This window comes from Sinocyclocheilus anshuiensis, unplaced genomic scaffold, assembly GCF_001515605.1.
Source record: "Sinocyclocheilus anshuiensis isolate Anshui unplaced genomic scaffold, SAMN03320099.WGS_v1.1 scaffold1896, whole genome shotgun sequence".
NCBI lineage: Eukaryota > Metazoa > Chordata > Actinopteri > Cypriniformes > Cyprinidae > Sinocyclocheilus > Sinocyclocheilus anshuiensis.
Genome location: NW_015558694.1, coordinates 257,242 through 268,649, shown reverse-complemented (window position 1 = coordinate 268,649; position 11,408 = coordinate 257,242). Strand labels below are relative to the sequence as shown.

Genomic DNA, 11,408 nt, shown 5'->3' with positions numbered 1-11,408 from the left:
TGTGTGTGTGCGTGCGTGTGCGTGCGTGCGTGCGTGCGTGTGTGTGTGTGTGTGTGTGCATGTGTGTGTGAGACTAATGCGTGTGCTGTGGCGCTGCAGGAGGTGTGAGTGTTCAGCGTCTGGATTCAGCTGCTGTCAGAACCTACTCCTGCTGATCGTCTCAGGTGAGTCTCCATCATCACATGATCTGAACACGAGCTTCTACAGAGCCTTCCTCTCGTTTACTGCTGAACGAGTCTTTGAAAGACCATGGAAATACATCAGTTAATCAAGCATTTTATTCAATGAAAACAAATGGTACAAATGTTCTATTATCTGACCAACTGAAAATTTGTATTGCGTTTTGTTTCTGAAATCTGAACGTGCTGAATGATGTCCAGAGGTTGTTCTGAAGCTCTTAAAGGAACCTGCGGCTGCTCTGACGGGACGACTGTAGACTGTCTCTCGGATACATCTGGCCCATATTTAAAGTCAGCATGCATAGTAGTCTCCATTAGTAGACAAGGCATCTGGTTGGCGCTCGTGTTCAGCTCCGGTTGCTTTGTGAAGGTGTTCTGGTGTTTCTAGCACTCGTTCAGCACAAACACATGCTCTCAGAAACGCTTCTCCTGCTCCAGCTGCCCGTTTGCTCTCTCACATGTACAGCACTCAGAATCATAACAGTTCTTACCTGTTATTATAGTCAGTTCTTCATGCTTCTGCTGTGGGATTCTGAAGAATGAAATTCTGCTGAACCGATATGTTCTCATTCTCTAACTCTAGAATAAAGTTGCAAATATTTTGCATTCCCAGAAACACTGATAATGTTCTCATCTCTTTTTCTTAAGATTGTTCTAAAGACAGAACTTTCATTTTGAATTCCTGAAAAGATTGTTTGTAAAGATCATTTTAATATTGAGCATTACAGCATAACTCTAGCCATAAAGACATTGCATATTACTATTACTGCTGTGAAGCGAACAGGACTTCATCTTCAGCACATAACATCGCTAAAGCCTGTCCCTTCCTCCTTCTCAAGAAAATTGTTGAGATATTTCAAGAACGGCACTGAGGAAAATTCTTCTGAACTTCTTGGACTTTATCTTAAGGTTTTAACTTCTTTCTTATGAATGTGCATGTGTATCGCTCTCATTCCCGTGGTATTTCCTGTTCCTGTGCGCCGGTGACGTGCCGTGTGTGTTTGGTCCTGCAGGTGCAGCAGAAGCGGACGAGGCCCGTCAGGCTGGAGTTTCAGAGGATGAGGATCGGTTTGGTTTCTGTCGCAGACCCGTGATCCGTCAGAACTCTGTCAGCGTCTGCCAGCAGAAACGTTAGATTCGACGCCTCTATTCATGTAAACCGAGGGACGTTCACTAATTTAGCAGTCTCGTATCGACTTTTGCTTGATTTTATTTGGTCACCTTTTAATTCTGGCGTCCTAATTCAGTTCAACTCTTTTAGCTGTAATTTATGTATCACAAGTCCAAAGTTTGTACATTTCCGTCTGTAGACGTAATCTAACTTTTATCATTCTCTGTGAGTATTTTTATCTGCTACTTATTCCTTTTGTTTAATTCATCCGGCTAAAAGTACTTTGTGTGATTTATCTTAACTTTGCTCTTCTCTTAATTGATTTTCCTCTGTTGATTGTGAGAAAGTGGCCCGAATCAATGGCGTTGCGTGAATATCTGGGTTGGTACGTGTTTTATATCCTCTGATACCAAATCAAACCCTTGGATAAGCCATAATTTGTAATAATTATGAGGGCTATTTTGAATACATCTTTCTACAGATGTGATCATGATGCAAGGTTTTTCTAGCATCTGTTTCTGAAAGTTGCTGTTTATCCATTCCCTGTGCTGCATTAGAGGTGTGTGTGTGTGTGTGTGTGTGTGTGTGTGTGTGTGTGTGTGTGTCTGTGACAGTGAGTGCGTGTGTGTGAGAGAGACTGTGACAGTCAGTCAGTGAGTGAGTATGTGTGTGTGACTGTGACTGACAGTGTGTGAGTGTGTGTGTGAGTGAGTGACTGAGTGAGTGTGTGTGTGACTGACTGAGTGAGAGTGTGTGTGACGGTGACAGTGAGTGAGTGAGTGAGTGTGTGACTGACAGTGAGTGAGTGAGTGAGTGTGTGACTGACAGTGAGTGAGTGAGTGAGTGTGTGACTGACAGTGAGTGAGTGAGTGAGTGTGTGACTGACAGTGAGTGAGTGAGTGAGTGTGTGACTGACAGTGAGTGAGTGAGTGAGTGTGTGACTGACAGTGAGTGAGTGAGTGAGTGTGTGACTGACAGTGAGTGAGTGAGTGAGTGTGTGACTGACAGTGAGTGAGTGAGTGAGTGTGTGACTGACAGTGAGTGAGTGAGTGAGTGTGTGACTGACAGTGAGTGAGTGAGTGAGTGTGTGACTGACAGTGAGTGAGTGAGTGAGTGTGTGACTGACAGTGAGTGAGTGAGTGAGTGTGTGACTGACAGTGAGTGAGTGAGTGAGTGTGTGACTGACAGTGAGTGAGTGAGTGAGTGTGTGACAGTGACAGTGACAGTGAGTGAGTGTGTGACTGACAGTGAGTGAGTGAGTGAGTGAGTGTGTGACAGTGACAGTGACAGTGAGTGAGTGTGTGACTGTGACTGTGACTGAGTGAGTGTGTGTGTGACTGTGACGGTGAGTTAGAGTGTGTGTGACTGACTGAGTGAGTGTGTGTGTGACTGTGACGGTGAGTTAGAGTGTGTGTGACTGACTGAGTGAGTGTGTGTGTGACTGTGACGGTGAGTTAGAGTGTGTGTGACTGACTGAGTGAGTGTGTGTGTGACTGTGACGGTGAGTTAGAGTGTGTGTGACTGACTGAGTGAGTGTGTGTGTGACTGTGACGGTGAGTTAGAGTGTGTGTGACTGACTGAGTGAGTGTGTGTGTGACTGTGACGGTGAGTTAGAGTGTGTGTGACTGACTGAGTGAGTGTGTGTGTGACTGTGACGGTGAGTTAGAGTGTGTGTGACTGACTGAGTGAGTGTGTGTGTGACTGTGACGGTGAGTTAGAGTGTGTGTGACTGACTGAGTGAGTGTGTGTGTGACTGTGACGGTGAGTTAGAGTGTGTGTGACTGACTGAGTGAGTGTGTGTGTGACTGTGACGGTGAGTTAGAGTGTGTGTGACTGACTGAGTGAGTGTGTGTGTGACTGTGACGGTGAGTTAGAGTGTGTGTGACTGACTGAGTGAGTGTGTGTGTGACTGTGACGGTGAGTTAGAGTGTGTGTGACTGACTGAGTGAGTGTGTGTGTGACTGTGACGGTGAGTTAGAGTGTGTGTGACTGACTGAGTGAGTGTGTGTGTGACTGTGACGGTGAGTTAGAGTGTGTGTGACTGACTGAGTGAGTGTGTGTGTGACTGTGACGGTGAGTTAGAGTGTGTGTGACTGACTGAGTGAGTGTGTGTGTGACTGTGACGGTGAGTTAGAGTGTGTGTGACTGACTGAGTGAGTGTGTGTGTGACTGTGACGGTGAGTTAGAGTGTGTGTGACTGACTGAGTGAGTGTGTGTGTGACTGTGACGGTGAGTTAGAGTGTGTGTGACTGACTGAGTGAGTGTGTGTGTGACTGTGACGGTGAGTTAGAGTGTGTGTGACTGACTGAGTGAGTGTGTGTGTGACTGTGACGGTGAGTTAGAGTGTGTGTGACTGACTGAGTGAGTGTGTGTGTGACTGTGACGGTGAGTTAGAGTGTGTGTGACTGACTGAGTGAGTGTGTGTGTGACTGTGACGGTGAGTTAGAGTGTGTGTGACTGACTGAGTGAGTGTGTGTGTGACTGTGACGGTGAGTTAGAGTGTGTGTGACTGACTGAGTGAGTGTGTGTGTGACTGTGACGGTGAGTTAGAGTGTGTGTGACTGACTGAGTGAGTGTGTGTGTGACTGTGACGGTGAGTTAGAGTGTGTGTGACTGACTGAGTGAGTGTGTGTGTGACTGTGACGGTGAGTTAGAGTGTGTGTGACTGACTGAGTGAGTGTGTGTGTGACTGTGACGGTGAGTTAGAGTGTGTGTGACTGACTGAGTGAGTGTGTGTGTGACTGTGACGGTGAGTTAGAGTGTGTGTGACTGACTGAGTGAGTGTGTGTGTGACTGTGACGGTGAGTTAGAGTGTGTGTGACTGACTGAGTGAGTGTGTGTGTGACTGTGACGGTGAGTTAGAGTGTGTGTGACTGACTGAGTGAGTGTGTGTGTGACTGTGACGGTGAGTTAGAGTGTGTGTGACTGACTGAGTGAGTGTGTGTGTGACTGTGACGGTGAGTTAGAGTGTGTGTGACTGACTGAGTGAGTGTGTGTGTGACTGTGACGGTGAGTTAGAGTGTGTGTGACTGACTGAGTGAGTGTGTGTGTGACTGTGACGGTGAGTTAGAGTGTGTGTGACTGACTGAGTGAGTGTGTGTGTGACTGTGACGGTGAGTTAGAGTGTGTGTGACTGACTGAGTGAGTGTGTGTGTGACTGTGACGGTGAGTTAGAGTGTGTGTGACTGACTGAGTGAGTGTGTGTGTGACTGTGACGGTGAGTTAGAGTGTGTGTGACTGACTGAGTGAGTGTGTGTGTGACTGTGACGGTGAGTTAGAGTGTGTGTGACTGACTGAGTGAGTGTGTGTGTGACTGTGACGGTGAGTTAGAGTGTGTGTGACTGACTGAGTGAGTGTGTGTGTGACTGTGACGGTGAGTTAGAGTGTGTGTGACTGACTGAGTGAGTGTGTGTGTGACTGTGACGGTGAGTTAGAGTGTGTGTGACTGACTGAGTGAGTGTGTGTGTGACTGTGACGGTGAGTTAGAGTGTGTGTGACTGACTGAGTGAGTGTGTGTGTGACTGTGACGGTGAGTTAGAGTGTGTGTGACTGACTGAGTGAGTGTGTGTGTGACTGTGACGGTGAGTTAGAGTGTGTGTGACTGACTGAGTGAGTGTGTGTGTGACTGTGACGGTGAGTTAGAGTGTGTGTGACTGACTGAGTGAGTGTGTGTGTGACTGTGACGGTGAGTTAGAGTGTGTGTGACTGACTGAGTGAGTGTGTGTGTGACTGTGACGGTGAGTTAGAGTGTGTGTGACTGACTGAGTGAGTGTGTGTGTGACTGTGACGGTGAGTTAGAGTGTGTGTGACTGACTGAGTGAGTGTGTGTGTGACTGTGACGGTGAGTTAGAGTGTGTGTGACTGACTGAGTGAGTGTGTGTGTGACTGTGACGGTGAGTTAGAGTGTGTGTTACTGTGACAGTGAGTGAGTGAGTGTGTGACTGACAGTGAGTGTGACTGAGTGTGTGTGTGTGACTGAGTGAGTGTGAGACTGTGACAGTGAGTGAGTGTGTGTGTGACTGACTGTGTGCGTGAGTGTGTGTGACTGACTGAGTGTGTGTGTGACAGTGTGACTGACAGTGAGTGAGTGTGTGACTGACAGTGAGTGTGAGTGAGTGTGTGTGTGTGTGTGACTGTGACTGAGTGAGTGTGTGTGAGACTGTGACAGTGAGTGAGTGAGTGTGTGTGACTGTGAGTGTGAGTGAGTGAGTGAGAGTGTGTGTGACTGACAGTGAGTGAGTGAGTGTGTGTGACTGTGCGTGAGTGTGAGTGAGTGAGTGAGAGTGTGCGTGACTGACAGTGAGTGAGTGTGTGTATGACTGTGACAGTGAGTGAGTGTGTGACTGACAGTGAGTGTGTGTGTATGTGTGTGACTGACAGTGAGTGTGTGTGTGTGTGTCACTGTGACTATGTGTGTGTGTTTCCTCTCAGATGGACCAATCCTCCGGTGGCCTGTCCGCTCGATCCCTGTGTCTGTATCGTAACTGTAATGAAGCCTTATATTTCTAGCCCAGTCCTGTTGTTTTCAGTGAAATTTTTAATGTGTATGTGTCAGCCTTTATGTAGGGATTGAATTGTCAGTTTTGGATGATATCAGAAGCGTAGGCTGGAATGATATCCCAGTCTCACTTTTTTGTTTTTGTAATTTTACATTCTCTAGTCACTCATGTACAATTAAAGTCATGTTACTATCTTTTTATTGTCCTTTATTTAAATAAATCTTCTGGTCCTGTAATAGAAATAATGTACAGTCTAAGTACTTATGAACTATTGTTATCACAGTATTATTTATTGCTTTCATTTCAATAAAATACTGAAACTTATTTTCCACTGCCAATAAAGATGTCTTTAAGAACGGATGATTTTCCTGCATCTTGTTATTCACTATATTCATGTTCATTAGTTGTATGATTAGTGTATTTTAATTGCATGATCTACTGATCTTCATCTCTTATTTGATTATTCTGCCTGCATTACAACTCTTGTTTTATTATTATCAACGTAAAACACTTAAGGGCTGTTTTTTGTGCACAGATTTGTCCATATTTCACCAATTAGAGCTTGATGAGGCCACTGAAACAATAAGTGATTACATTAACTTTTGTGTAGATAATGTGGTAGAAAAAAAGGATGTTGTTTATCCTAACAACAAGCCATGTATTACAAAGGACATTAAAGAGTGCATAAATAATAAAAAGCTGCTATTTAGGAACAGGGATAAGGTAGGAGGACTATTAGTGGCACAGAAAGAATTAAAATATCATTTGAAAAAAACAAAGGAACAGCACAAGCAAGCTATGGAACAGTTTTTATAATTCTAACAAGAAAACTTTGGGAAACAATTAAATTGGTTACTAACATGAACCCTGCTAAGAAACATATTACAACACTGGACAACCTACAAAGAGCAAATGAGCTAAATGAGTTTTATTTGAGATTTCAAGCACAAAATGGCTTAGAGGAATGTCATAGCATATTACAGTGTGTGTGTGTGTGTGTGTGTGTGTCTGTCTGTGTGTGTGTGTGTGTGTGTGTGTGTGTGTGTGTGTGACAGTGAGTGAGTGAGTGTGTGTGTGTGAGTGAGTGAGTGACTGTGTGTGTGTGTGTGTGACTGACAGTGAGTGTGTGTAAGTGAGTGAGTGACTGACAGTGAGTGTGTGTGTGTGTGTCACTGTGACTATGTGTGTGTGTTTCCTCTCAGATGGACCAATCCTCCGGTGGCCTGTCCGCTCGATCCCTGTGTCTGTATCGTAACTGTAATGAAGCCTTATATTTCTAGCCCAGTCCTGTTGTTTTCAGTGAAATTTTTAATGTGTATGTGTCAGCCTTTATGTAGGGATTGAATTGTCAGTTTTGGATGATATCAGAAGCGTAGGCTGGAATGATATCCCAGTCTCACTTTTTTGTTTTTGTAATTTTACATTCTCTAGTCACTCATGTACAATTAAAGTCATGTTACTATCTTTTTATTGTCCTTTATTTAAATAAATCTTCTGGTCCTGTAATAGAAATAATGTACAGTCTAAGTACTTATGAACTATTGTTATCACAGTATTATTTATTGCTTTCATTTCAATAAAATACTGAAACTTATTTTCCACTGCCAATAAAGATGTCTTTAAGAACGGATGATTTTCCTGCATCTTGTTATTCACTATATTCATGTTCATTAGTTGTATGATTAGTGTATTTTAATTGCATGATCTACTGATCTTCATCTCTTATTTGATTATTCTGCCTGCATTACAACTCTTGTTTTATTATTATCAACGTAAAACACTTAAGGGCTGTTTTTTGTGCACAGATTTGTCCATATTTCACCAATTAGAGCTTGATGAGGCCACTGAAACAATAAGTGATTACATTAACTTTTGTGTAGATAATGTGGTAGAAAAAAAGGATGTTGTTTATCCTAACAACAAGCCATGTATTACAAAGGACATTAAAGAGTGCATAAATAATAAAAAGCTGCTATTTAGGAACAGGGATAAGGTAGGAGGACTATTAGTGGCACAGAAAGAATTAAAATATCATTTGAAAAAAACAAAGGAACAGCACAAGCAAGCTATGGAACAGTTTTTATAATTCTAACAAGAAAACTTTGGGAAACAATTAAATTGGTTACTAACATGAACCCTGCTAAGAAACATATTACAACACTGGACAACCTACAAAGAGCAAATGAGCTAAATGAGTTTTATTTGAGATTTCAAGCACAAAATGACTTCGAGGAATGTCATAGCATATTACAATCATTGCCTGAGACCAAAGATACCTCTGGGTAGAAGTAGACCCACGTGATGTGCAGCACCTTTTCAGGTGCTTGCACACCAACAAGGCTACTGGGCCAGATGGGTTATCAGCTTTTTTGTTAAAAAACTTGCGCTGAAGAGCTTGCAATAGCTTGGTGTCCCTTATTTCAGCGATCTCTGAGGAATGTCATAGCATATTACAATCATTGCCTGATACCAAAGATACCCCCTGAGTAGAAGTAGACCCACATTATGTGCACCTTTTCAGGTGCTTGCGCACCAACAAGGCTGCTGGGCCAGATGGGTTATCAGCTTTTTTGTTAAAAAACTTGCGCTGAAGAGCTTGCAATAGCTTGGTGTCCCTTATTTCAGCGATCTCTTGATACCCACACTGTGCCAGCTCTGTGGAAAAAGTCATACATAACATCAATTCCTAAAAAACCTGGTGCTAGAGCAAATAATGATCTTCGTCCTGTGGCTTTGGCTTCAAATGTCATGAAGTGTTTTGAGAAATGTGTAATCTCATTGCTGGGAAAAGAAGTAGAGCCACTATTAGACACCTGTCAGTTTGTCTATAGGCAGAACAGGAGCACGGAGGATGCTGTTCTTAGCATTGTTCATCTTGTGTCTAAGCATCTTGAGAACACTAAAGCCTATGCTCGTATTTTATTTGTTGATTTTAGTTCAGCACTTAATACAGTGCAGACACATTTGCTTTTAGAGAAGCTGTATGGCATGGGTGTCAGTACTCTTTTAATCAAATGGTTTTATTCTTTTGTAAGTAACAGAACTCAGCAGGTTAGAGTCAATGGGACACTTTTCTGAGGTCAGATATAGTAGCACAGGAGTGCCACAAGGTTGTGTTTCGTCGCATGTGCTTTTTGCTTTATACACGAATGACTGCAGGAGCACATATATTAATAATTATATTATGAGTCTTTTACACAAAGATATGGACCTATCGTCCTACCACAGTTAAATAGATACTTTCATTCAGTGGTGTGACAAGAACTGTCTTGTGCTAAATGTAAATAAGACAGAAGAAATGGGCCTTGACCCAAGAAGTGTATCTGAACACAAGCCTGTGATCATTAAAGACAGTGCCACAGCAAGTGACATCTTACAGATAGCTGGGGTATTATATGGACAATGTTCTTTGTTGGAAGACACACATTGACAGTCTGTGCACACGACTACAACAGAGGCTTTATTTGTTAAGAAGGCTGAGACTGTATGGGGTGGATAGCAATATCTTGCTTCTGTTTTACCAAGCCACGCTTGAAAGTCTTATTCGCTACGGAATTACAGTCTGGTTTGGAAACTTGTCTGTTCACCTGAAAAACACACTGGCTCATATTCACAAAACAGCTATGAAAATCCTAGGAATAAATCAACATGAGCCCATACAGACTTTACATGAGCAGGCAGTGATGAGAAGAGCAATAAGTATCTGTACTGATTCCAAACATCCTCTTTTCAGTCATTACCATCGTATAAGAGACTAAAAATGCCAATGTGTAAAACTAATAGACTGAAGCTTTCATTTGTTCCTGCCTCGATAAAAATGCTGAATTTTACCAAAAACAATGCCCATATAGCATATTAGCACTTTATTGTGTTTTGCACTGTATGTATTTTGCATTTTATACTTATATATTGTTGTTGTGTGTTTTCTTTTTGATCTGTTTTATTGATTGTTTTTGTCTGTTCAGAACAACACTGTAGCACTTTGGCCAAGACAAATTTCCTTTCGGGGACAATAAAGTGTATCCTCATTAGTGATGCGCGGATGGCGGATAATCCGTGGGTCGGGTAATACAAACATGCATTCTGATTATTCGCGGGTGGATAAAATAAATCATTAACGATGCAAGTATTAACTACATTTTCTAAATTATGAACGTGTTTTAAATAGGCTACAGAAATTGAATAAAGTGTAAATTAACATTAAAAGTTATTCAACAAAACATTATTTAGTCAAGAGCAGTAAGTTTTGTTGTTTGATTAACATTAATAAAAGACGGCACAGCTAGGCTGCTGTCACAGGACCTATTTCACGGATCCGATACTGATACTCGTGCGTTTTATTTTGCAGCTGTTTACATTAACTTAAGACAAACCCGACAGTACTTTCTCAGTTTGGTACTCGCAGCACGCGCTCTGGATGTGACTGTGAGCGCACGCGCCTCTGGAGAGCACGAGTACCGAATGGCTTAAAAAGACGTGAAAATAATACATTTTTGTGATGATGCAACAATGACCGATCAGGCAATTGACAATTCTGTCAACTGTCCCGAAACGCGAGCTAAAGTCTTCTATCGCAGCGTGCAGCAGCTGCGTCGATGTGAAACGAAAGTCAAAGAGAGAAGACCCGGTACAGCTGAATCACTCACGCTGTTTTCATCTGATGGTTTGTGTGGATTTATTTACTCATCTAACCTACACGCTATATTGAATAAAGGTTTTGCAGTAATTTCCCTCATTTTAAAGTCGAAAGCTGCGGGAATGAGTAATGCGATGTATGCGCAATCCCGCAACGAAATTCAGGATCTGATTAAACATAATTCTATTATACAGAGAATTGTGAAATAGATTTTCATGACTTTTCAAAAACTTGAGTTTATTTATTTTTACAAAACTTTCTAGGCCTGGAAATTGCTGTTCAATGACTTTTCCAGGTTTTTTATGACCGTACGAACCCTAATGTGATGATCGGGTGCGGTTATCTAAATCAGACAGAAATACAGGGGCGGGCGGATCATTTATTTGAAGCTGCGGATTCGGGTGACGTTTTAGCTCATCACTAATCCTTATCCTTATATACTCAAATAAAAAAAAACATTTTGTGTGAAAGCCAATGACACAGAAAGGAGTTTTCCGATTGGCTGCAGCTGGGTTCCTGATGGTTAATTAAGCTGATTACAAATAACCGGACGGTCCGTCATCAGCTGCTCCTCTACGGCTCTCATCCAGCAGTGATGACGTCAGATCGCGCGGCTCTCAGGTGAATAATGTTCGCAGAGAATCTCATTCTAATCTAACCTTAACACTTCAGTTATTTCAGCATTTTTAAGCATTTAGGTGTAAATTAGCAGCAGACTGTGTTTTCACATGCATCCGTCTGATCGCAGATCATGTCAATGCTGACGTGTGTGTGTCTCTCTCAGGTCCGCTGTGCTCGCGCTGTGTCTGCTCGGCGTGCTCGCGCTGGAGTGTCATTACTGCCCCCTGCAGGCCGCGGGCACGCGCTGCAACGTCACCACGGAGTGCCGCGGGCACGAGCGCTGCTCCTCCGGATGGAGGCGTTACGGGCGCGTGCACGTGCTCGCCGTCCAGGGCTGCGCGCCCCCGGAGCTCTGCGGCTCG

General features: G+C 43.1%; 1 protein-coding gene and 1 long non-coding RNA gene across 2 annotated transcripts in view; both read left to right on the top strand.

Moving 5' to 3' along the window:
* Nucleotides 1-1,912, top strand: part of ppfia1 (PTPRF interacting protein alpha 1) — a 44,980-nt gene extending 43,068 nt beyond the window's left edge. The window contains exons 29-30 of the mRNA XM_016477632.1: nucleotides 100-164; nucleotides 1,193-1,912. Of these exons, the coding sequence (XP_016333118.1) occupies nucleotides 100-155 (56 nt within the window). The 3' untranslated portion in view covers nucleotides 156-164; nucleotides 1,193-1,912. The remainder of the gene's footprint in view (nucleotides 1-99; nucleotides 165-1,192) is intronic.
* A 9,033-nt stretch (nucleotides 1,913-10,945) lies between these two features.
* LOC107681354 (uncharacterized) overlaps nucleotides 10,946-11,408 on the top strand; it is a 798-nt gene continuing 335 nt past the window's right edge. The window contains exons 1-2 of the long non-coding RNA XR_001633244.1: nucleotides 10,946-11,046; nucleotides 11,210-11,408. The exon at nucleotides 11,210-11,408 is cut by the window's right edge and continues 335 nt beyond it. This is a non-coding gene — a long non-coding RNA (uncharacterized LOC107681354). The remainder of the gene's footprint in view (nucleotides 11,047-11,209) is intronic.